Source organism: Carcharhinus amblyrhynchos, unplaced genomic scaffold (genome assembly GCF_965287045.1).
Source record: "Carcharhinus amblyrhynchos unplaced genomic scaffold, sCarAmb.v2.hapA scaffold_754, whole genome shotgun sequence".
NCBI classification, from domain to species: Eukaryota; Metazoa; Chordata; class Chondrichthyes; order Carcharhiniformes; family Carcharhinidae; genus Carcharhinus; species Carcharhinus amblyrhynchos.
Window position 1 is genome coordinate 48,834 of NW_027650494.1, and position 26,395 is coordinate 75,228.

Below are 26,395 nucleotides of genomic sequence, written 5' to 3' on the forward strand. Positions count from 1 at the left end.
TTCAGTCGATCATTTTATTGTCTTTTCCAAAAAGAAATGCAGCTTTTGCTTACAGAGTATTCCTTTAATTACAGTTTAAAAATCAGGGAATCAAAGGCCATGGATGAGAAATGTGATGTGGTGAAGATAGGCAGAAGTGGGGAGGGACGTACAGCTCTCTCTCCCCCTCGGGAACAATTTCTACAAACGCGCATGCATCTGACTCAGTGGTAGTGGGACACCGAAAGCCAGCGTTCCCCCCCCACCCTGCCCCCGGATCTGGGGAAAGCAGCAGAGAGAGAGAATGGCACGGTCACTCACACAGTGACCAAGGCCCTGGGCCTCCCCCAGTATCTCCTTTAGCACAGAGAGAGAAACAAAGTGGCTGATCACACTCATCATCACACAGTCGTTTATGGGAGCTTGCTGTGCACACAGGGGCCGGGATCCCTACGTAACAGTTGGGCAGACAGTTCCGAAGTCCCTGGATGCAAGAGAAACTCTATCCCCTCAGCCCATACCCCCTCATCAAGAACAAAGCAGTCTCTCTCTCTCTCTATGGTGCTAAATTCCAATCAGACTCCATGATTGAGGGAGAGTGAGTTGGAGGGAGAGTGAGTCGGGGAAAGAGAGGTGGAGGGGAGAGAGATCAGAGGGAGGAAAACTGAGTCAGGGAGCGCGAGCAAGAGAGAGAGGGAGTGAGAGGTGGAGAGTATGTCGGGGGGAGAGAGGCAGGTGGAGGGGGAGAGAGAGAGTCAGAAGATCCTATTGCTGAATCAATTCTCAGTTCAAGTTGCTCTCTCTTGACTGTTCGACTGTGAGGTGCTTCACACATGCAGACAGCCACTGAGTGCTAGGGCCCCGGGACTGGTTACTGAGTGTGTTGATCCTGTATGGAGGGGGAGGGCAGGTGGGTGAGGGGCCCTCATTCTCCCCCTCATTCCCCCAGAGCCGCTGGTGGCTCCTGCTCCTGGCCACTTGCAGTCTGCTCGCTCCCCACCGTATGCTGGCTCCCGCTGCTCTCTCCGTCTCGGCCGTCCGTCTCCTCATCAGAATTCTCCAGAGAGCCCTCCACCTGCAAGACACGGCGAGTAATCCTGGTGCTGAACGAGAGGTGTCCCCCACGCCTGCACAGAGAGAGAAAGAGGGAATGTGAGAGAGGGACAAAGAGGTGGGATGTCAATGCAACAAATTCTACAACACACAAAACACATACCCAGTGTCTGACCCGAGAGCAAGGAAGGAAAAGGGGTTGGGGGGGGGGGGGGGGGGGGGCGAGGCAGGGGAGAGGTGAGGGGGGCGAGGCGAGGCAGGGGAGAGGTGAGGGGGGGCGAGGCGAGGCAGGGGAGAGGTGAGGGGGGCGAGGCGAGGCAGGGGAGAGGTGGGGGGGGCGAGGCAGGGGAGGGGGGCGAGGCAGGGGAGGGGGTGGGGGGGAGGCAGGGGAGGGGGTGGGGGGGCAAGGCGGGGGGGGCGAGGCAGGGGAGGGGGTGGGGGGGCGAGGCAGGGGAGGGGGTGGGGGGGCGAGGCAGGGGAGGGGGTGGGGGGGCGAGGCAGGGGAGGGGGTGGGGGGCGAGGCAGGGGAGGGGGTGGGGGGCGAGGCAGGGGAGGGGGTGGGGGGGCGAGGCAGGGGAGGGGGTGGGGGGGCGAGGCAGGGGAGGGGGTGGGGGCGAGGCAGGGGAGGGGGTGGGGGGCGAGGCAGGGGAGGGGGTGGGGGGCGAGGCAGGGGAGGGGGTGGGGGGCGAGGCAGGGGAGGGGGTGGGGGGCGAGGCACAGGGAGGGGGAGAAAGTGTGGGCGAGGGAGCAACAGGAGTTGGGGAAGGGAAAGGCACAGATGGGAGAGGGGCAGAGAGAGAGTAGGGGAAAGTGAGCAGTGCAAAGAGTGAGACCTCACCACACACACACACTCCCTCACACCAAAACACGGTGAAGGGACTAACCCCACATACACAAAAATGCTTCATGCAGAGCTGGGCAAACAACAGAACAGGGGAGCGGGGGGGGGGGGGGGGAGCGCGAGGGAGGGAGGGAGGGGGGAGCGCGAGGGAGGGAGGGAGGGGGGAGAGCGAGGGAGGGAGGGAGGGGGGAGAGCGAGGGAGGGAGGGAGGGGGGAGAGCGAGGGAGGGAGGGAGGGGGGAGAGCGAGGGAGGGAGGGAGGGGGGAGAGCGAGGGAGGGAGGGAGGGGGAGAGCGAGGGAGGGAGGGAGGGGGGAGAGCGAGGGAGGGAGGGAGGGAGGGAGGGGGGAGAGGGAGGGAGGGAGGGGGGAGAGCGAGGGAGGGAGGGGGAGAGCGAGGGAGGGAGGGAGGGGGAGAGCGAGGGAGGGAGGGAGGGGGAGAGCGAGGGAGGGAGGGGGAGAGCGAGGGAGGGGGGGAGGGGGGAGAGCGAGGGAGGGAGGGAGGGGGAGAGCGAGGGAGGGAGGGAGGGGGGAGAGCGAGGGAGGGAGGGAGGGGGGAGAGCGAGGGAGGGAGGGAGGGGGGAGAGCGAGGGAGGGAGGGAGGGGGGAGAGCGAGGGAGGGAGGGAGGGGGGAGAGCGAGGGAGGGGGGAGAGCGAGGGAGGGAGGGAGGGGGAGAGCGAGGGAGGGGGGAGAGCGAGGGAGGGAGGGGGAGAGCGAGGGAGAGGGAGGGGGGAGACCGAGGGAGGGATGGGGGAGAGCGAGGGGGGGAGAGGGAGGGGGGAGAGGGAGGGGGGAGAGCGAGGGAGGGAGGGGGAGAGCGAGGGAGGGATGGGGAGAGGGAGGGGGGAGAGGGAGGAGGGAGAGCGAAGGAGGGAGAGCGAAGGAGGGAGGGGGAGAGCGAGGGAGGGAGGGGGGAGAGCGAGGGAGGGAGGGGGGAGAGCGAGAGAGGGAGGGGGAGAGCGAGGGAGGGAGGGGGGAGAGCGAGAGAGGGAGGGGGAGAGCGAGAGAGGGAGGGGGAGAGCGAGAGAGGGAGGGGGAGAGCGAGAGAGGGGAGAGCGAGAGAGGGGAGAGTGAGAGAGGGGAGAGCGAGTGGGGGAGAGCGAGGGGGGGGAGAGCGAGGGGGGGAGAGCGAGGGAGGGAGAGCGAGGGAGGGAGGGGGAGAGAGCGAGGGGGGGGGGGCGGCCGAGGCGGGGGGGGGGGGGGTGGAAGGCGGTGAAGCTGGTTGGGGGGGGGGGGGCGTGAGGGGAGGCGGGGCGTGAGGGGAGGCGGGGCGTGAGGGGAGGCGGGGCGTGAGGCACAGAGTGGGAGGGAGAGAGAACGAGAGAGCGAGGTGGTGGGTGGGTGGAGTGAACTTGAACCAGTTGGTGGGGACAAAATGAAGCCTCATGCAGTTGCGCAGCCAGAGCAGACAGGACAGAACAGGACACGGCTGCTGATACCTACTTGGCTTGGAGTCGCTCCAGTCTGCTGCAGGATTGGAACCAGGTCAAGTCAGGTGGGAATGGGGAGGTGGAGGGGGGAATAGAAAGAGAAAGAGAGAGAGATGGAATCACCTGCTGTAGGAAGAATGGTCAGTGTAGAAGCCCCAGACCACCACCATCACCACACATAGAAGCAGCAGGAGCCCAATTGAGTGTCCCTTCGCTCTGAGGCTCCAATGTCAGTCTATCCTTTGTGAAATGTAGAGACCAAAACTGGGTCCAGTCTTCCAGACAGGAACACCCTGGAGAAGCGTAGCCAGATTCCTCTACCCCTGCCATCCAATCCTCTTTGTAATAAAGGCCAATGAACCATTCGCCTTACTGACCACTGGCTGTACCCACAAACTCTCAGCATTCCTCATAACCTCATGCTCAAGCCTCCCCGAACTTCATCACTCACAGGTTCCACATCTTTGAACAAATATCCTGCCTTTCTATTCCTTGTGATCCAAAGTGAATTACCTCACACTTCCGCCTCACTACTCTGCGCCTTGTTAGCCTGGCACTTAACCTGTCCCTATCTCTTTGTGTCCTCCATAAAGAGTGAAAGTAGCTAGAAATATTAAAAAAAAATGATAAGAGCTAACAAAGTATATAAAAAAGGAGAGTAAATAAAGTCAATGCTGATCCTTTAGAAGCAGAGACAGGTGAAATTAGCATGGGGCAAGAGGAAATGGCAGAGGCATTGAACGAAATATCTTGTGTTCCCCTTCACAGTAGAAGACACAGGTTTCACCTTCTCAGCTAGCTCAGTATCGTCACCAAACTTAGATACTTCACTCTCTCACCCCCATCGGAGTCCTGATTATCGACTGTAAAGAGATGAGGCCCCAGCATCGATCCCCATGACCCTCCATTTGTCACAGCTACCAACTCAAAAATGCCCTGTTTATGCCCACTCTCTGCTTCCTGTCCATCACCCAATCCTCTGTCCATGTGAAGATATTGTCTCCCCAACTCCACGAGCCCTTATTTTGCCCATTTTCTTTTGTGTGGCATCTTACTGAATGCCTTCCGGAAATCCAGGTACACCATATCGATCGGTTTCCCTTTATCTACCCGACCAGTTACATCCTCAAAAGACTTTGTCAAGCAATATTTCCTTTGCTTAACACTTATTCTAATTGTACAAGACTTCCTTATTAATAGAGTCCAACATTTCACCAACAATGGACGTTAGATTAATCTAATGGGACCTTTCCTGAGTCTAAGGAATTATGGAAAGTCAGTCTGCACATCTACTAACTTTGCACCTATCTCTTTCAGAACCCTATGGTGTCATCAGGTTTGTCAGATTTTAGCCCCTTCAGTTTCTCCTTAGTTTGGTATATTTGGTGTGAAACCTGTCTTCTACTGTGAAGGGGAACACAAGATATTTTGTTCAATGCCTCTGCCATTTCCTCTTTCCCCATGCTAATTTCACCTGTCTCTGCTTCTAAAGGATCAGCATTGACTTTATCTACTCTCCTTTTTTATATACTTTGTTAGCTCTTATCATTTTTAAAAAATACTTCTAGCTACTTTCACTCTCATATTCTATTTTCTCCCCTTCTCATCAGCTTTGTGATGGTCCTCTGCTGGTTTCTAATCCCCAAACATGCAACTGTTTTTGGCAATATTCTTATTTTATTATCCCTAACTTCTTGAGCAGTGAGCCCTCCCTGCTAAATTTTTGTCCTTCAGTGGAATTTATTTTGTTGAGCATTCTGAATGGTTTCTTTAAAAGTTTCCCACTGCCTGTTTACCCCATACTGTTTTACTCTTCTTACCCAAGTTTTCTTAATCTTTTTACCCCACATACCTTTCTAACTGGTTTTGCTTGAATTTACGGTTCTAGTCTGCGATTGGAGAATGTGATTTTCAAACTTAACACAGAATTCAATGGTGTTATGATCACTATTTCCCAATGCATCTTTTACTATGAATTAACTGATTAACCTTGCTTCACAACACAATACTACATTGTGCAGCAGACCCGATGGGCTGAGTGGCCTCCTTCTACACTGTAGGGATTCTATGATTCCAGGTAGCTTTATCTCTAATTGGTTCCACACTGGATTGTTCCAAGAAACTGTCACAAAGACATTCTACAAATTCATCTTCTGGACTAATTTGATTTCTGCAAAATATATGGAGATTAAAGTCTTCCATAATTATTTACATTGCCTCTGTTACAGGCATTCCTCCTTTGTCCACCAGTATACCTACTGTTAGGGGCCCTGTAAACCAGGCCCAGCAGTGTTTTCTGACTCATATACCTCCTGATTTCCTCTCACAACAATTCTACATCGTGAGCTGAGATCATTTCTCACTATTATCCTTGTTATTCTGTACTCTCAGAGCTACCCCTCCTACTTTTTCCTGTCCCTCTGTGTCTGTCTCCAAACCTGTGATTAGAGAACATCACTTTCAGACTTTATATGGAATTCAATGATCACCGGACCCTGGACAACTTATTTCTCACCCTTGGTCACCTTGCAACCATGTTGGCGATTAGACATAAATAATTTACCTCTACAGAAAACAGGAAGAGTAGGCTGTTCAGCCCTTCAAGCCTACTCCGACATTTAATTTCATTATGGCTGATCCTCTATCTCAACACAATACTCTCACATTCTCCCCACACCCCTGATGCCTTTAGAGACTAGGAATCTATCCATTTCTATCTTCAATATATTCAATAGCTTAGTCTCCACAGCTTTCTGTGGTGGAGAATTCCACAGGTTCACTACCCTCTGGAGTGAAGAAAATTCTTCTCATCTCAGTCCTAAATGGTCTACCCCCATATTTTGAGACTGTGATCCCTTGTTCTTGGCCTTCCAGCCAGAGGAAGCAACACCCCTGTATCCAGTCTGTCCAGCCCTGTCAGATCACCCTCTCATTCTTCTAAATTCCAGTGAATACAAACCCAGTCCGGCCAATCTCTCATCATACGACAATCCTGCTGTCCCAGGAATCAGTCTGGTAAACATTTGCTGTGCTCCCTCTGCAGCAAGTATATCCTTCCTCAGTTAAAGAGACAGAAACTGTGCACAATACTCCAGGTGTGGTCTCACCAAGGCCCTGTACAGCTGCAGTAAGACATCCTTATTTCTGTACTCAAGTCCACTTGCAATGAAGGCCAATATACCATTTACTTAACTGCTTGTTGTCAGTGACTGGTGTACAAGAACACCAGGTCCCTGTATACATCAACATTTCCCAATCTATCACCGTTTAACTAATATCCACCGTTTAACTAATATCCACCATTTTGTTTCCTCGTCCTGAGTGAATAACTTTACACCTATTCACGCTCACGTTATACTGTATTTGGCCACTCATTCAACTTGTCTAAATCACCTTGAAGCCTTCTAACACCCTCACTTTCCCACCAAGTTCCATATTATCGGCACTGGAAACATTACTCTAGTTTCCTCAGCATATTGTGAATAGCTGGGGCCCAAGCACTGTGGGACTCCAATAGTTGTTGCTTATCACTTGTTTTGGTGCAGGTTAATGTGTCTTAAGAACATAAGAAATAGGAGCAGGAGTAGGCCATCTAGCCCTTCGAGCCTGCCCCGCCATTCAATAAGATCATGGCTGATCTGTCGTGGCTCAGTTCCACATTCCCGCCCTCTCCCCATAACCCTTAATCCCCTCTCTTATCAAAAAACCCATCAACCCGCATCTTAAAAATATTTAGCGAGGCAGCCTCCACCACTTTAACGGGCAGAGAATTCCAGAGATTCACCACTCTTTGAGTGAAGAAGTTCTTCCTCAACTCCGTTCTAAACCGCCCCCCTTTATCTTGAGGCTGTGCCCCCTAGTTCTACTGTCCTTTCTGAGCGGGAAGACTCTCTCCACCTCTATCCTATCCATCCCATTCATCATCTTATACGTCTCAATGAGATCTCCCCTCATTCTTCTAAACTCTAACGAGTACAAGCCCAGTTTATTCAGCCTCTCCTCATAGCTCAACCCCCTCAACTCCAGCATCAGCCTAGTAAACCTCCTCTGCACTCCCTCCAAGGCCAAAATATCCTTGCGTAAGTACGGCGCCCAAAACTGCACACAGTACTCCAGCTGCGGTCTCACCAATGCCCTATACAGCCGCAGCAAGACCTCCCTACTTTTATATTCAATCCCCCTCGCTATGAAGGCCAGCATCCCATTTGCCTTCCTGACCACCTGCTGCACCTGCAGGCTGGGTTTTTGCGACTCATGCACAAGGACCCCGAGGTCCCTCCTGCACCGTCGCCTGCTGCAGTTTTTCTCCATGTAAGTAATAATCCTTTCTACCATTATTCCTACCAAAGTGGACCACCTCGCACTTGCCAACATTAAATTCCATTTGCCAGTTCCTGGCCCATTCGCCCAGCCTATCTAGATCCTTCTGTAGACTCTCCACACCCTCTGCACAATTTGCCGTTCCACCAATCTTGGTGTCATCAGCAAATTTCGACACCATACATTCGGTTCCCCTCCTCCAGATCATCTATATAAATGGTAAATAGCTGAGGCCCCAGCACCGACCCCTGGGGCACTCCACTAGTCACCAACCGCCAACTCCGAATAGCACCCATTGATACCAACTCTCTGCCTCCTATTTGACAACCAATCCTCTATCCACGCTAACACCCTACCCCCAACTCCATGTCCCCTGACCTTCTGCAATAACCTCTTGTGAGGTACCTTGTCAAAGGTCTTACTGCTAATGATTCATACAGATACACTTCCTTTTAACTCCCTGTGATGTATTACCCTACACAGATCTGACTTCCCCAAGAGCTGATGCCAGAGCCCCCTGACTCGACATCCCTTTTACCCACACCACCTTTCAATCCCATGTTTAACCCTCTAATCCGCTTGTCCCAATTGGTGCATGGTTTCTACTTTGTTACTCATTCCTAGGGAGGTGGGTGTCGCTGGTCAGGCCCAGTGTTTATTACCCATCTCTCACTGCCCCTTGAGAAGGTGGTGGGCGAGCTGACATCTAGAACTCGCTGCGGTCCCATGTGGTGTAGGTACACCCACAGTGCTGTTAGAGAGGGAGTTCCAGGATTGTTATTGGACATCAGTCAATCCCATGTGGTGTAGGTACACCCACAGTGCTGTTAGGGAGGGAATTCCAGGATTTTGACCCAGTGACAGTGAAGGAACGGCCGATATATTTCCAAGTCAGGATGGTGTGTGTGGGGCTCGGAGGGGGAACTTGCAGGTGGTGGTGTTCCCCATGTGTCTGCTGCCCTTGTCCTTCTAGGTGGTAGAGGTGGCGGGTTTGGAAGGTGCTGTGGAAGGAGCCTTGGTGAGTCGCTGCAGTGCATCTTGTAGATGGTACACACGGCTGCCTCTGTGTGTCGGTGGTGGAGGGAGTGAATGTTGAAGGTGGGGGTTAGTGTGTCGATCGAGTGGGGCTGCTTTGTCCTGGATGGTGTCGAGCTTCTTGAGTGTTGTTGGGAGCCGCACTCATCCAGGCAAGTGGAGAGTATTCCATCACACTCCTGACTTGTGTCCTTGTAGATGGTGGACAGGCTTTGGGGGGAGTCAGGAGGTGAGTTACTCTCCGCAGGATTCCCAGTCTTCTGACCTACTCTGGTAGCCACAATATTTATATGGCTGGGTCTGGTTCAGTTTCTGGTCAATGGTAACCCCTGTTTGTCCTTTTAGGAGGTGGAGGCCATGGGTTGTAATTTGGAAGTTTTATTTTTTAATTGTGAACAATTGTGTGGGACAGGGGGGGCGGGCGGGCAATGTGGAACACAGTATACAGCTCCCAGTAGGTACAAGCCCTGTCCTCTGTCCGAGGAGGAGGGGGGAGAGATGGAGAGGGCACAACCATCCCTGTGGAGGTCCCTCACCAGGTCCGTCTCCATGGATTGAGGTTTGGTGAAGGCAGAGAAGGATGCGACTCCGTGCTGTGCACCCCTCCCCCCCCGACTCATTGTCCAGACCCCTACCACTCCAGCTGCTGATACCCCTCAACCAGGTAGAGTTCCTCCTTACCTCAGCTTGCTCTTCAGTGTGCTGACTTCTCGGTTCATGGCTTCCGCCGTCTCTGTCACGTCCTCCAGCTCGCGTTGCAGCTTGCGGCGGGAGGTGTGCGCCCTCGACGAGTCCTCCTCGGCCTCCTCCAGCTGCCTTTTCAGCTGCCTCACGCGCAGGGACGCCTTCTCCGCCTGAAGTGCAAAGCCAAGACATTCAGCTTAACAATGCCCATCAATGACAAATTACCATCAAGATGCACAAACGTACAAATACAGAGCAGGAATAGGCCACTCGGCCCCTCGAGCCCAGCTCCCCCACTCAATACAATCACAGCTGATCTGACTGTAACCTCGACCCCCGATAACCTTTCACCCCCTCGTTAATCGGGAATCTAATCCCACTCTGCTTAGAAACATTCAGACTCTGCTCCCACCACCTTCTGAGGGACAGAGTTCCAGAGACTCACCACCCCCCCCCCCCCCCCCCCCAAAGATTCTCCCACAAGCGGAAACATCCTCTCCACACCCACCTTGTCGAGACCCCCTCAGGATGTGAAAGGTTTGGATCGAAACGCCTCTTCCTCTTCTAAACTCCAGCAGATACAAGCCCAGCCCCTTCAACTTTCCTCATCAGACAACCCATCCATTCCTGGATTAGTCTGATAATAGGCTGGTTAGCTTAACTTCTGTAGTAGGGAAAATGCTTTAATCTATCATCAAGGAAAAAATAGCGAGCCTTCTGGATATAAATTGTCCCACTGGTAAGATGCAGCATGTTTAACTAATTTACTGAAATCCTTTGAGAACATTACATGCACAGTGGACAATGGGGAACCTGTGGATGTGGTGTAGCTGGATTTCCCCAAGGCATTTGACAAGGTGCTGCACCATAAGAACATAACATAAGAACATAAGAAATAGGAGCAGGAGTAGGCCATTTAGCCCTTCGAGCCTGCCCCGCCATTCAATAAGATCATGGCTGATCTGTCGTGGCTCAGTTCCACTTTCCCGCCCTCTCCCCATAACCCTTAATCCCCTCTCTTATCAAAAACCATCAACCCGCGTCTTAAAAATATTTAGCGAGGCAGCCTCCACCACTTCAACCGGGCAGAGAATTCCAGAGATTCACCACCCTTTGAGTGAAGAAGTTCCTCCTCAACTCCGTTCTAAACCGCCCCCCCTTTATCAAAGGCTGCTGCATAAGATAAAGGTGCATGTGTTACAGGTCATGTATTAGCATGGATAGAGGATTGGTTAATGAACAGAAAGCAGAGAATGGGGGTAAATGGGTGTTTTTCTGGTGGCGATCAGTGACTAGTGGTGTGCCTCAGTGTTTGCACCACAATTGTTTACAATTTATACAGATGATTTGGAGTTGGGGACCAAGTGAAGTGTGTCCAAATTCACAGATGACACAAAGATGAGTGACAGAACAAAGTGTGCAGAAGAAGCTGAAAGTCTGCAAAGGGATGTAGATAGTCTAAGTGAGTGGATGAGGGTCTGGCAGATGGAGTACAATGTTGGTAAATGTGAGATCATTCATTTTGATAGGAATAACAGCAAAATGGACTATTATTTAAATGATAAAAAATTGCAGCATGCTGCTGTGCAGAGGGACCTGGGGTGGTCCTTGTGCAAGAATCTCAAGGAGTTGGTTTGCAGGTGCAGCAGGGAATTAAGAAGGCAAATGGAATTTTGGTCCTTCATTGCCAGAAGAATGGAGTTTAAATCCAGTGAGATATGTTGCAGCTGTATAAGGTGCTGGTGAGGCCACACCTGGAGTACTGTCTACAGTTTTGGTCTCCTTACTTGAGAAATGATAGGGGGTGGGTGCACTGGAGGGGGTGCAGAGGAGATTCACTAGGTTGATTCCGGAGTTGAGAGGGTTGGCTGATAAAGAGAGACTGAGTAGACTGGGGCTATACTCATTGGAATTTAGAAGAATGAGGGGAGATCTTATAAAAACATATAAGATTATGAAGGGAATAGATAAGATAGAAGCAGGGAAGTTGCTTCCACTGGCGGGTGAAACTAGAACTAGGGGCATGGCCTCAAAATAAGGGGGAGCAGATTTAGGACTGAGTTGAGGAGGAACTTCTTCACACAAAGGGTTGTGAATCTGTGGAATTCCCTGCCCAGTGAAGCAGTTGAGGGTCCCTCATTGAATGTTTTTAAGGCAAGGATAGATAAATTTTTGAACAGTAAAGGAATTAAGGGTTTTGGTGAGTGGGTGGGTAAGTGGAGCTGAGTCCACGAAAAGATCAGCCATGATCTTACTGAATGGTGGAGCAGGCTCGAGGGGCCAGATGGCCCACTCCTGCTCATAGTTCTTATGTTTTTTATGTGGTCTTACCACCAATGCCCTGATTAGAAACACAATTTTATTGCAAAGGGGGCTGGAATATAAAAGTCGCAAAGTCTCGCTCCAACTGTTCGGGGCATTGGCGTTTCCGCAGCTGGAGTACTGTGCAGAGTTTTGGTCCCTTACTGAGGAAGGGATAGACTCACACTGGAGGCAGCTCAGAGAAGGATCACTGGCCCGATTCCTGGGGTAAAGGGGATTTGTCTAATGGGGAAAGGTTTGAGCAGATTGGGGCCTGGAACCCATTGGGAGTTTAGAATGAGAGGGGATCTTATTGAAATCCTGAGATGGAGTGGCGGTGGCGGGGGGAGCTTCACGGAGTGGGTGACACTGGCAGACCCCTTATTCCGAAACCGCAGCACCCTCGTTCTCAATCCTCTCAGCACCCAACCAAATATTCTGCCCCAGAGACATCCTCAGCCAGGCCCTGTATACCCGTGGCAAACCCATTCCACTCGTGATAACCAAGAAGATTCCATTCGCCTTCCTGATCACTTGCTGCATCTGCATACCTGACTGATGTACTGGGATGCCCAGATCCCTCTGGATCACAGAGCTCTGCAATCTCTCTCTCTTTAAATAACAATCTTATTTTCTATCCTTCCTGCCAAAGTGGGCAAGGTCACATTCTTCATATCCCTTGGCTGAGCCTTTGTGCTCTCCCCGCAGCTTACATTCCAGCGGACTTAGTATCAGCAGCAGACTTTGCAATCCGGATCCCTGTGCCTGCCGGAGCCTGTTGTCCCGCCCTCTCCAGCCTTCCCACCCATATTTCCCAATCACCACCCTCCTTCCCCCCCGCCCCCCAAACCCAGCCAAATCAATCCCACCCCCACCTGCTCCTTGAACTGGTCGGCATGCCGACGCTCATCCTCGATTTGAAGTATCAGCTCTTTCATTTTCTTTTCCGTCCGTCGTAGCAGCTTGTTCGCCAGCGAGCGCTCCCTAGAGAGACAGAGACACGGTTACTCAGTCTCCGCTACTTCTACCTCTGACAGTGCAGCGCTCCCTCAGTACTGGCACCAGGGGGAGTGTTGGCCTGGATTATGGAGCTCAAATCTACCCCTGACAGTGCAGCACACTCCCTCAGTACTGGCACCGGGGGGAGCGTCAGCCTGGATTATGGAGGTCAAATCCTAGAGTATATACATCTACCCCCGACAGTGCAGCACTCCCTCAGTACTGGCACCGGGGGGAGCGTCAGCCTGGATTATGGAGCTCGGATCTATTCAGAGTTTATATATCCAGTTGAGTGGGTTGGGCAGGCTCTACTCACTTGGACTCCTGCTCCAGCTGCTCCTCCAGTTGGGAGATTTTGACTTCCGTGTGGTGACACTGGTTTATATTTGGAGCGCACTACCCCCTCCAGCTCCTGTAGCTTGTTCCGCAGCTCCTTGTTCTGCCGTTCCAGTTGCTGGCGCATGTTCTCCAACCTCTGGGTCAGGCTGCGCTCAGCTGACAGCTCTGTCGTCACTGTCTCCACCTGGGCAGAGAGGAAGAGGAGGGACAGAAATAAGGCAAGGGAGGGGGAGACAGAAAGAGAGAGAGGGGAGAGACAGAGAGAGAGAGAGAGAGAGAGGGGAGAGACAGAGAGGGGAGAGACACAGAGAGAGAGAGAGAGGGGAGAGACACAGAGAGAGAGAGAGAGAGAGGGGAGAGACAGAGAGGGGAGAGACAGAGAGAGAGGGGGGAGAGACAGAGAGAGAGAGAGGGGGGAAAGACAGAGAGAGAGGGGGGGAGAGACAGAGAGAGAGAGAGAGGGGAGAGACAGAGAGAGAGGGGAGAAACAGAGAGAGAGAGGGGAGAAACAGAGAGAGAGGGAGGGGAGAAACAGAGAGAGAGGGGAGGAGACAGAGAGAGAGGGGAGAGACAGAGAGAGAGGGGAGAGACAGAGAGAGGGGGGAGAGACAGAGAGAGGGGGGAGAGACAGAGAGAGGGGGGAGAGACAGAGAGAGGGGGGAGAGACAGAGAGAGGGGGAGAGACAGAGAGAGGGGGAGAGACAGAGAGAGGGGGGAGAGACAGAGAGAGGGGGGAGAGACAGAGAGAGGGGGGAGAGACAGAGAGAGGGGGGAGAGACAGAGAGAGGGGGAGAGACAGAGAGAGGGGGGAGAGACAGAGAGAGGGGGGAGAGACAGAGAGAGAGGGGAGAGACAGAGAGAGAGGGGAGAGACAGAGAGAGAGGGGGGGAGAGACAGAGAGAGGGGGGTGTGCCTCAGAGAGGGAGGGGAGACAGAGAGAGGGAAATCAAGAGAGAGAGACAAGGCGAGACAGAGAGATAGACAGAGAGTGAGAGAGAGAGAGAGGGAGAGAGAGAGAGAGAGACGGGGGAGAGAAAGAGAGGGAGGGAGGGAGAGAGAAAGATAAAGAAAGAGAGAGAGACACAGGGTGGAAGAGAGGGAGAGAGCACGAGAAAGATTAACATGCATTTTGAAACCCATCACAAGACATGGGGGGTGATTCAATGCGCGTTATTCCCCATCGTCCATCATTGAGGCTATGCAAAGAGGCCATTCAGCCCCTCATTTTTGTACTAGCCCAATGAAGGAATGATCCACTCAAATCTCTCTCCCCGCTCCCATTCCTCTCCATCTCTCTATAAACGTTGAATGAGCATGACCTCACCTACCCTGCCAGCAAACCTACTCTGTAGCTCCCTCCACAAGGCTTCGACAATCCTTCCGTGTGGGCGATATAACGGGACTTATTACCCCAGTCGAAGCAGTGTTTGATTCTAGGATTTGGCCAGTAATGCCCTGATTATGCTCAATATTATGAAGGTGAGGGTCTTTGCAGCTCTCTCAGCTAGTTAAGCTACTGTTTTAAAGGTCTGAGTGTGTGTGTTTGCACCACCCTAGCACTCTGTGCCTGCCCAATCTTGTAGATTTGTGCTGCCTACCAAACTATAACATGGGACATCTCTCTGTGTTAAACTGTGTTGGCCACTTGCCTGCCCATCACCCCACCCATCCCGATCCTCACAAAATACTGAAGCTTTCTCAAATTGACCCCCCTACCCCCCCGACAGACGTTCTCCACCCCCCCGCCCCGCGCAGTCTTCTTCACCACCCCATCCTGGCCAGACATTCTCCCCAATCCTGCCCTGCCCAGATGTTCTCCCCCACCCCTGCAGATGTTCCCCCCCCCCCCAGACGTTCTCCAGCCCCCTGACCCACGCAGACGTTCTCCACCACTCTGCCCTGCCCAGATGTTCTCCCCCACCCCCGCAGAACTCCCCCCTGCCCCGTGCAGTCACTCTCCACCACTCTGCCCTGCCCAGATGTTTTCCCCCATCTCCGCAGACATGCTCCACACCACCCACCGCTCCGTCCAGCCTCACCTGCATGGTGACCTTGTGGTAGCGATCATTCAGCAGCTCCATGTTGCTCTGTTCCTCTTCCAGCTCCTCCTCCAGCTGCCCAATCCTGGCCTCCAGTCGCCTCTTCTCCTCAAACAGCACAGACCTGTCAGAAACAGCAACGGCCAAAAGAAAAATCAATTCCCCAGGACGCTGACCCTCGGGATGACCGCCGCTCATTCAACTTCTGGCACTGCATAACTGCTGACCTGTGCCAATGAGGGGCTGGAATCAAAATGGGTGAGGACGGCAGATTTCCTTCCCAAAAGGTTTTTATGACAATTTGTGATGTCCTCATTACTCAGGACTGATTTTTGACTCCAGCTTTATTGAATCAGGTGGCGAGTAACATTTGCACCACACACGTGCCAGGCAACGCCCATCTCCAACAGGAGAGGATCTAACCACCCGCCCCCTTGACATTCAATGGTATTACCAGCGCTGAATCCCCCACTATCAACATCCTGGGGGTTACCATTGACCAGAAACTAAACCGGACCCAGCCGTATAAATAATGTGGCTCCCAGAGCAGGTCAGAGGTTGGGAATCCTGCAGAGAGTAACTCACCTCTTGACTGCCCCTTAAAGCCTGTCCACATCTACAAGGACACAAGTCAGGAGTGTGATGGAATACTCTCCACTTGCCTGGATGAGTGCAGCTCCCAACAACACTCGAAGTGTTGGGATGCTTTGGGGGAGAAGTTGGGGGGCTCTGGAGGTGTTGGGGGAAGTGTTGGGGGAGGCTCTGGGGGAGTCTCTGTGAGGAGTTGGCGGCTTGGGGAATCGACAATCTCGGAGGGGTTGCACTCACTTCCCAGACGTACTGTTGCCCATCTCGTCAGCCATGTCATCCCGATCCTGCACAGCCTGTCGACGGGCACGTTCTGAGGCAGCGAGATCCTGGAGGTGGGGAAAAGAGAGGAAAGACCGGTCATTAAAACAGCAGAAACATTTGTCTGGGTCGGGGGGAGCAGGAAGAGGCAAAGACCAACTCAAGAACAGCTTCTTCCCTGCTGCCATCAGACTTTTGAATGGACCTACCTCGCATTAAGCTGATCTTCCTTTACAGCCTAGCAATGACTGTAACACTACATTCTATACTCTCTCCCTTCCTTCTCTATGAATAGTATGCTTTGTCTGTATAGTGTGCAAGAAACAATACTTTTCACTGTATGTTAATACAGGTGACAATAATAAAACAATCTGAGTCTAACATTAAACTGAACCCCAACTCACTAATTGAATCCTAAACTCTGAATCCTAAACCCCAAAACCCTAAACTCACCAGCCTTAATCTTCTAACCACAAACTGTAGCCCCTCACTGCAACATTAATCTTAATCACCTAACCCTAATCCCCTAAATGCATAATCCTAGCCACTAAACTCTAATCCCCTAACTGTCTAACCGCTTAACTGTAACATTAACCCTAACCTCGTAACCTTAATCTCCTCATCCTGCCCACCTAACCTTAAAGTCGCAAACTTTAATCTCCTAACCATAAAACACTAAAATCTCTTACACGCCCTCCATAGTTATCAATAAAGCAGATATCATTCCCCACTCATTGTGCCATCCTCCCCATTTATTACATTGAATATATGATAGAGAGATGCCATTCTTCCTATCAGCTCTGTCCACATGTTCATACTGTACTCAATAAATTACATCTACTTGCTTTCCATTATCGACTCTCTCAGTCACCTCTTCAAAAATCAGTGAGGGTTAGGTCAAACAAAGTTTACTCCTCTTAAAATCCATGCTGACTACACATTTCCCGATGTCCTTCTGGTCTCTTTGGGACCCTGTTATTATTCCTATCACAGATGTTTAAGTTGAGACTCTGGTATCCCCTGGAAACATTCTACCCACTGCTTAAATACAGGAATTATGTTAGCTACCCTTGAGCAGCTATTAAACATGAATAGTAACGTATCTGCTACCCCTTCCCTCGAAATGTGGGTACAATTCACTGGGACCAGGTATTCCATTATGATCACCGTTCTTAGTTGCTCCCCTATTTTTACTTTGAGTTTGTTTAGTTTATGCAATACATTTTAAAAAATATCTCATCTCATAACAGCAAGTCTTCCTTAACAGTAACTCATCTCAAGTTAATATATTTAATATTGTTAGCATATAAAATAAGTTTAACGCTATTTTATAACGACACTATAATTTCCCCCAGACACCCTTCTCTTCTGTTGTCTGCCTGCGGACATAGCTTTCTCACCAGCACTTTTGCCTTTACCCTTTTTGCTGTCAAGTTCTACTATCCGTCCCTTAAAAATCAGCTGTTCCTCGGTCTACATTCATTGTGCTTGTGTCCTTTCCACATCTTAACAATGAATTATATTGTGATCACTACAGTTAGGATGCTCTCCTAATTCTCTGATCCAGTTCAGTTCAAACGTATTACTAGGTCCAAAAGCGAAACATAGAAACTAGAAGCAGGATAAGGCCATTCAGCCCTTCAAACCTGCTCTGCCATTCATTTTGATCATGGCTGATCATTAAATTCAAAATCCTGATCCCCCCTTCGTCCCATATCCTTTGATCCCTTTATCCCTAAGAGCTACATCTAATTTCTTCTTGAAATCACACAATGCTTTGGCCTCAACTACATTCTGTGGGAGTGAATTCCATAGAATTCACCTGAGTAAATTCACCTCAGTTCTAAAAGGTTTAGCCCATATCCTCAAACTATGACCCCTCCACCATTGGGTGACATATCCCCCTCCCGGTGCCAGTACTGAGGGAGTGCTAAATCTACCCTCTCTAATCCTGTTAGCATTTTGAAAGTTTCTGTGATTCTCTCATACTCTTCTAAACTCCAACAACTACAATCTGAACTGACTTTACCAGCAATCAGTCTGGTAAAACTTTGCTGTGCTGTCTATCACAAGGACATCCTTTCTCAGTTAAAAACACCAAAACTACACACAATACTCCAGGTGTGGCCCCACCAACGCCCTGTACAATTGCAGCAAAACATCCCTATCCCTATACTCAAATCCTCTTGCTATGAAGGCCTACATATCATTTGCCTTCTTTACTGCCTGTTGTACCTGCATGCTTACTTTCAGTGACTGGTACACAAGGTCATCAAGGTCTCGTTGAGTATCTACTTCTCTCAATACACAATCATTCCAATAATAATGTCTTCCTATTATTGCTATTGAAGTGGATAACCTCATATTTATTAACACCACCCCCTTGCTGGGCTTTGACACACCATGTTAAGTGGGAGCCATGCATGCATTCAGGGAGTTTCCTTATTGCCCTCTCAATCTATCCCTACTGTCTGATTCACATAGCGGTATGTTTTGGTAATCCTGTGTCCAGTGCCTTGCGATGCATCACAGTCTCTCGCTGATTTATTACTAGGCCCTTGCTCACTCCTCGCTGCCTGACAGTTATTCGGGGAGGGAGTGGGGAATCCATACCTCCTGTGTCTGCAGGAGCTCGGCCTCAAGACTCTTCAGTTTCTTTTCGGTCTCCTTGGACTGGAAGAAGATCTCCTCCCGGGAAGAGCGAGCTTCATCCAGCTCCCGGAGCAGGTCCTTCATCTGACTCTGAGGCAGGGAGGAGAGAATGAGAGGGTGAGTGAAAGGCAGGCAGGGTGACACCCGCAAAGCAAAGGGAGGGGAAGCAAGGCCTGAGAGGATTGGGGGAGGGGAAAAGAGAGAGGCTCAGAGGGCTACACAGAATGTGGGAGTGACGCAAAGAGAGCACAGGAGATAGACAGCACGAGACAGAGATAGACATATATAGTCACATGCTAGTGAAGCTGCAGAACATCTCCACAATCCAAGCTGACACTCCCCCCGGTGCCAGTACTGAGGGAGTGCTGCACTGTCGGGGGTAGATGTATATACTCTAGGATTTGAGCTCCATAATCCAGGCCGACACTCCCCCCGGTGCCAGTACTGAGGGAGTGCTGCACTGTCGGGGGTAGATGTATATACTCTAGGATTTGAGCTCCATAATCTAGGCTGACACTCCCCCTGGTGCCAGTACTGAGGGAGTGCTGCACTGTCGGGGGTAGATGTATATACTCTAGGATTTGAGCTCCATAATCCAGACCGACACTCCCCCCGGTGCCAGTACTGAGGGAGTGCTGCACTGTCGGGGGTAGATGTATATACTCTAGGATTTGAGCTCCATAATCCAGGCCGACACTCCCTGCCCCCACCGGTGCCAGTACTGAGGTTGGGGCTTTAAACCGAAGGGAGAGAAGTAGAGTTAAGGACTCGAGTCCAATATGAATCTGCCTCAGAATTATGAGGAGGAGTCATGGAGGACTCAGATGGGTTGAGCCTGTTTCTCTCCTTCATTGGACCCAATCTTTATCCTCCAACCATCATTAAAAGTTAAAAAGTTAAGAAGTTAAAAGAAACTATTTGGGTCATTGTCTCATTGCTGACTGTGGAAACGTACTGTTCACAAAATAGCCGTAACGTATCTGACAGGGAGTGTGCTTTGGCCAAAAAGCTCTTTTGGTTGGAAGTTTTCTGATAGGGGGTGGTTTGGAAGGGGGCCCCCCCTGGAGCTAGAGGGACTGTCCAATGAGTGATTGAGCTGAACGGTTCAATAATCTCTGGAGTTTAGGAGGACGAAAGGAGATTTCATCGCAACGGATCTAGTTCTGGGAGAGGGGCCTGTCAGGTGCCAATGCTGAGAGGCTGCTGCCCTCTCCTCTTCCCCCACCTCACCCATCACCTGCCCCTCCCGCCACATAGTCTCAGACTGGGGGAATGGGTGAGGGTGATACAACCTCAGGATCAGGGGATGGCCATTTTGGACTGAGATAACGGAAGATGTCTTCACTTGGAGGGCAGGAGGATCTCCCCTCCCCACCTCCTGCACTCCCTGGAAAGGCTGTGGAGGCTCAGGGATCGAGTTTATCGGAGATCAAGGGGTTTTCGTGAGGAGATTGCTGAGGGATGGGTGGGAGTGTGAGCACTGAAGACAAATCCAGGCCATGATCGTGTCAATTGGGAGTGAGGGGGTGAGGGAGCAGACCCATTAGGGGATGAAGGGACTTTTGCTGCTCCCATACGTCTTCAACTGGTGGGGCTGGTTATCTGATCAGACCATGTCACACGGTGCCTGGATTCCATCTTGTTGACCCTCCGTGAGTTGGTCTAGCCCTGGCACCTCCCTCTCCCCATTCCGATCCACAGTTCCCCACTCCAGTGCTGACCTGCAGACGGCGCAGTTGCTTGAGGGCTTCATCCCTGCCCTTGTTGGAGCCATCGACCTGGGCCTCCAAGTCCTTCAGTTCCATCTCCAGCTTTTTCCGGGAGCCCACAGCATTGGAGCGTTGTTTCCTCTCGTCCTCGAGCTCCAATTCCAGTTCCCGGACCTGAGGGAGAGATGGGAAGAGTGGGAAAAAGCGATCAGCAACTGGGAGCTCCGAGGCCCAATAACCCAACCCAACCAAAATCCAACCCCAACACAACACAACCCAGCCCAACGCAACCCAACCCAGTCCAACCCTACGCAATTCAACTCAACCCAGTCCAACCCTACGCAATTCAACTCAACCCAGTCCAACTCTACGCAATGCAACCCAACCCAGCCGAACCCAACACTGCGCAACCCAACCCAGCCAAACCCAACCCTGCGCAACCCAACCCAACCCCCACTCGATCGGCACGCTAACCCCCACCTTCAACATTCACTCCTTCCACCACCGACACACAGAGGCAGCCATGTGTACCATCTACAAGATGCACTACAGTGACTACCAAGGCTCCTTCAACAGCACCTTCCAAACCTACCACCTAGAAGGACAGGGGCAGCAGGCACATGGGGAACACCACCACCTGCAAGCTCCCCCTCCGAGCCCCACACACACCATCCTGACTTGGAAATATATCGGCTGTTCCTTCACTGTCACTGGGTCAAAATCCTGGAACTCCCTCCCTAACAGCACTGTGGGTGTACCTACACCACACAGACTGACTGATGTCCAATAACAATCCTGGAACTTCCTCCCTAACAGCACTGTGGGTGTACCTACGCCACACAGACTGACTGATGTCCAATAACAATCCTGGAACTCTGTCCCTAACAGCACTGTGGGTGTACCTACACCACACAGACTGACTGATGTCCAATAACAATCCTGGAACTCCCTCCCTAACAGCACTGTGGGTGTACCTACACCACATGGTCTGACTGATGTCCAATAACAATCCTGGAACTCTGTCCCTAACAGCACTGTGGGTGTACCTACACCACACGGACTGACTAATGTTCAATAACAATCCTGGAACTCCCTCCCTAACAGCACTGTGGGTGTACCTACACCACACGGACTGACTGATGTCCAATAACAATCCTGGAACTCTGTCCCTAACAGCACTGCGGGTGTACCTACACCACACAGACCTACTGACGTCCAATAACAATCCTGGAACTCTGTCCCTAACAGCACTGTGGGTGTACCTACACCACACAGACTGTCTGATGTCCAATAACAATCCTGGAACTCCCTCCCTAACAGCACTGTGGGTGTACCTACACCACACAGACCTACTGATGTCCAATAACAATCCTGGAACTCTGTCCCTACGCCACAAGGGACTGCAGTGGGTTCAAGATGGCGGCTCACCCACCAGCTTCTAGAGGGGCAATTAGGGATGGGTAGTAAACTCTGGGCCTGGCCAGTGACACCCACATCCCAGTGAACAGGCTGGTTAACAGGTTGCTGTGTTGCACACCATCCTGTCTGTTACTGACCTGTTTGATCAGGGCTCGCTTCTTTTCATCATTCTGCTCATCGCGGGACTGCAGACTGCGGTCAAACTGTGCCTTGGTGGCCTGCATGGTGACCTCCAGCCGCAGCTTGGCATCCTCCGTCCCCTGGAGCTCATCCTCCAGCTCCTCCAACTGAGTCTTCATCTCCTCAACCTGTTGCTCCAGAGCCCGTTTTGCCTTCTCCAACTCGTGCACCTTTAGGGGGCAGAGATGAGGCACTGTCAGCACCAAGGAGGAAAGAACAGACTGACAGGGCAGGGGGTGGGGAAACAGATGGCACAAGATAACGAGAGGGGGAGCACGGGTGGAGGGAGGTGGGGGCAGCAGGAGCAGTGGGGGGAGGGGAAGCAGAGGCAGAAAGGGGAACTGGAGGGAGCAGGGCAAAGGCAGAGGGAGTGGGTAGGGCGAAGGGAACAGAGGAGGTGAGGGTGACACAAAGAGGGAGAGATGGGGGGAGAGAGCGCGAGGCCGGGGCGGGGGGGGGGGGGAGCACGCAAGGCCGGGGGTGGGGGACCGAGACCGAGAGGGAGACCGAGACTGAGACCGAGAGGGAGAGGGAGACCGAGACCGAGAGGGAGAGGGAAACCGAGACCGAGAGGGAGAGGGAAACCGAGACCGAGAGGGAGAGGGAAACCGAGACCGAGAGGGAGAGGGAAACCGAGACCGAGAGGGAGAGGGAAACCGAGACCGAGAGGGAGACCGAGACCGAGAGGGAGAGGGAGACCAAGACCGAGAGGGAGAGGGAAACCGAGACCGAGAGGGAGACCGAGACCGAGAGGGAGAGGGAGACCGAGACCGAGAGGGAGACCGAGACTGAGACCGAGAGGGAGAGGGAGACCGAGACCGAGAGGGAGAGGGAAACCGAGACCGAGAGGGAGAGGGAAACCGAGACCGAGAGGGAGAGGGAGACCGAGACCGAGAGGGAGAGGGAGACCGAGAGGGAGAGGGAGACCGAGAGGGAGAGGGAGAGGGAGAGGGAGAGGGAGAGGGAGAGGGAGAGGGAGAGGGAGACCGAGAGGGAGAGGGAGACCGAGACCGAGAGGGAGAGGGAGACCGAGACCGAGAGGGAGAGGGAGACCGAGAGGGAGAGGGAGAGGGAGAGGGAGACCGAGAGGGAGAGGGAGAGGGAGAGGGAGACCGAGAGGGAGAGGGAGAGGGAGAGGGAGACCGAGAGGGAGAGGGAGACTGAGACCGAGAGGGAGAGGGAGAGGGAGACCGAGAGGGAGAGGGAGACCGAGACCGAGAGGGAGAGGGAGAGGGAGACCGAGAGGGAGAGGGAGACCGAGAGGGAGAGGGAGAGGGAGACCGAGAGGGAGAGGGAGACCGAGACCGAGAGGGAGAGGGAGACCGAGACCGAGAGGGAGAGGGAGAGGGAGACCGAGAGGGAGAGGGAGACCGAGAGGGAGAGGGAGAGGGAGACCGAGAGGGAGAGGGAGACCGAGAGGGAGAGGGAGACCGAGAGGGAGAGGGAGAGGGAGAGGGAGAGGGAGAGGGAGAGGGAGAGGGAGAGGGAGACCGAGAGGGAGAGGGAGAGGGAGAGGGAGAGGGAGAGGGAGACCGAGAGGAGAGGGAGAGCGAGACCGAGAGGGAGAGGGAGAGGGAGAGGGAGAGGGAGAGGGAGAGGGAGACCGAGACCGAGAGGGAGAGGGAGACCGAGACCGAGAGGGAGAGGGAGACCGAGACCGAGAGGGAGAGGGAGAGGGAGACCGAGAGGGAGAGGGAGACCGAGAGGGAGAGGGAGAGGGAGACCGAGACCGAGAGGGAGAGGGAGAGGGAGACCGAGAGGGAGAGGGAGACCGAGAGGGAGACCGAGAGGGAGAGGGAGACCGAGACCGAGAGGGAGAGGGAGAGGGAGACCGAGAGGGAGAGGGAGACCGAGACCGAGAGGGAGAGGGAGAGGGAGACCGAGACCGAGAGGGAGACCGAGACCGAGACCGAGAGGGAGAGGGAGACCGAGACCGAGAGGGAGAGGGAGAGGGAGAGGGAGACCGAGAGGGAGAGGGAGACCGAGACCGAGAGGGAGAGGGAGAGGGAGACCGAGACCGAGAGGGAGAGGGAGAGGGAGACCGAGAGGGAGAGGGAGACCGAGACCGAGAGGGAGAGGGAGAGGGAGACCGAGAGGGAGAGGGAGAGGGAGAGGGAGAGGGAGAGGGAGACCGAGACCGAGAGGGAGACCGAGACCGAGAGGGAGAGGGAGAGGGAGACCGAGAGGGAGAGGGAGACCGAGACCGAGAGGGAGAGGGAGACCGAGACCGAGAGGGAGAGGGAGACCGAGACCGAGAGGGAGAGGGAGACCGAGACCGAGAGGGAGAGGGAGACCGAGACCGAGAGGGAGAGGGAGACCGAGACCGAGAGGGAGAGGGAGACCGAGACCGAGAGGGAGAGGGAGACCGAGACCGAGAGGGAGAGGGAGACCGAGACCGAGAGGGAGAGGGAGACCGAGACCGAGAGGGAGAGGGAGACCGAGAGGGAGAGGGAGAGGGAGACCGAGAGGGAGAGGGAGAGGGAGACCGAGAGGGAGAGGGAGACCGAGAGGGAGAGGGAGACCGAGACCGAGAGGGAGAGGGAGAGGGAGACCGAGACCGAGAGGGAGAGGGAGAGGGAGACCGAGACCGAGAGGGAGAGGGAGAGGGAGACCGAGAGGGAGAGGGAGACCGAGACCGAGAGGGAGACCGAGACCGAGACCGAGAGGGAGAGGGAGAGGGAGACCGAGAGGGAGAGGGAGACCGAGACCGAGAGGGAGAGGGAGAGGGAGACCGAGAGGGAGAGGGAGACCGAGACCGAGAGGGAGAGGGAGAGGGAGACCGAGAGGGAGAGGGAGACCGAGACCGAGAGGGAGAGGGAGAGGGAGACCGAGAGGGAGAGGGAGACCGAGACCGAGAGGGAGACCGAGACCAAGAGGGAGAGGGAGAGGGAGACCGAGAGGGAGAGGGAGAGGGAGAGGGAGAGGGAGAGGGAGACCGAGACCGAGAGGGAGACCGAGACCGAGAGGGAGAGGGAGAGGGAGACCGAGAGGGAGAGGGAGACCGAGACCGAGAGGGAGAGGGAGACCGAGACCGAGAGGGAGAGGGAGACCGAGACCGAGAGGGAGAGGGAGACCGAGACCGAGAGGGAGAGGGAGACCGAGACCGAGAGGGAGAGGGAGACCGAGACCGAGAGGGAGAGGGAGACCGAGACCGAGAGGGAGAGGGAGACCGAGACCGAGAGGGAGAGGGAGACCGAGACCGAGAGGGAGAGGGAGACCGAGACCGAGAGGGAGAGGGAGACCGAGAGGGAGAGGGAGAGGGAGACCGAGAGGGAGAGGGAGAGGGAGACCGAGACCGAGAGGGAGAGGGAGACCGAGAGGGAGAGGGAGAGGGAGACCGAGAGGGAGAGGGAGAGGGAGACCGAGAGGGAGAGGGAGAGGGAGACCGAGAGGGAGAGGGAGACCGAGAGGGAGAGGGAGACCGAGAGGGAGAGGGAGACCGAGAGGGAGAGGGAGACCGAGACCGAGAGGGAGAGGGAGACCGAGACCGAGAGGGAGAGGGAGACCGAGACCGAGAGGGAGAGGGAGAGGGAGACCGAGAGGGAGAGGGAGACCGAGACCGAGAGGGAGAGGGAGACCGAGACCGAGAGGGAGAGGGAGACCGAGACCGAGAGGGAGAGGGAGACCGAGACCGAGAGGGAGAGGGAGAGGGAGAGGGAGACCGAGAGGGAGAGGGAGACCGAGAGGGAGAGGGAGACCGAGACCGAGACCGAGAGGGAGAGGGAGAGGGAGACCGAGAGGGAGAGGGAGACCGAGACCGAGACCGAGAGGGAGACCGAGACCGAGACCGAGAGGGAGACCGAGACCGAGACCGAGAGGGAGAGGGAGAGGGAGAGGGAGAGGGAGACCGAGAGGGAGAGGGAGAGGGAGAGGGAGACCGAGACCAAGAGGGAGACCGAGAGGGAGAGGGAGAGGGAGACCAAGAGGGAGACCGAGAGGGAGAGCATGGTCCATCCAGAACCTTACATTCTTGCCCACATCGTCCTTGGAGTTCATCAGGTCCTCCATCTCAGAGCGCAGCTGTTTGTTCTGACGTTCCAGTTCCTCCTTGCTCTCGATAGCTTCCTCCAGAGAGCGGCTCAACCAGAGCACCCGGGTCTCCTTCTCACGAGCCTCTGCTTCGGCCCGGTCTCTCTCCTCTGAATGACGCCCAGAGATACTCTTCTCCTCCGCCAACATCTGCAGCAATAACAGAAACCCCAAATGTATCATTCATGATTGTTTGTACTCGGGAACCTGGTGGATGAAAGGGGCTGAATGTTCTGTTCCTGTGTAACAGGCTTGAGGGGCTGAATGGCCTGTTCCTGTGTAACAGGCTCGAGGGGCTGAATGTTCTGTTCCTATGTAACAGGCTCGAGGGGCTGAATGGCCTTCTCTCTCACCTGATCGAACTTCTTCTGCTTCTTCTCCAAGCTGCTGACCAGCTGCCTCTGGTTGTCCAGGTCGAGGGTCAGATCGTCGAGCTCCTGCTGCAGACGGTTCCGTGTCCTATCCTGCTTCTCGCACGCTGATGTCCGCTCCTCCAGACGCTGGCTGGTCACCTCCAGCTCCCTCAGCAGCTTCTTCCG

General features: G+C 53.8%; 1 protein-coding gene across 1 annotated transcript; it reads right to left on the reverse strand.

The window, feature by feature from the left end:
• Positions 1-26,392, reverse strand: LOC145340068 (myosin heavy chain, embryonic smooth muscle isoform-like; the record flags this gene model as incomplete). Its single annotated transcript, XM_080184487.1, is given in 13 exon segments — positions 1-1,106; positions 3,315-3,338; positions 9,338-9,510; positions 12,517-12,625; positions 12,957-13,007; positions 13,009-13,163; positions 15,019-15,142; positions 15,847-15,935; positions 18,481-18,609; positions 20,241-20,402; positions 21,785-21,997; positions 25,794-26,006; positions 26,210-26,392. Coding segments are annotated over 13 exon segments (1,815 nt in total), but the record flags the coding sequence as incomplete, so codon positions are not given.
• Between the last annotated feature and the right edge of the window lie 3 nt (positions 26,393-26,395).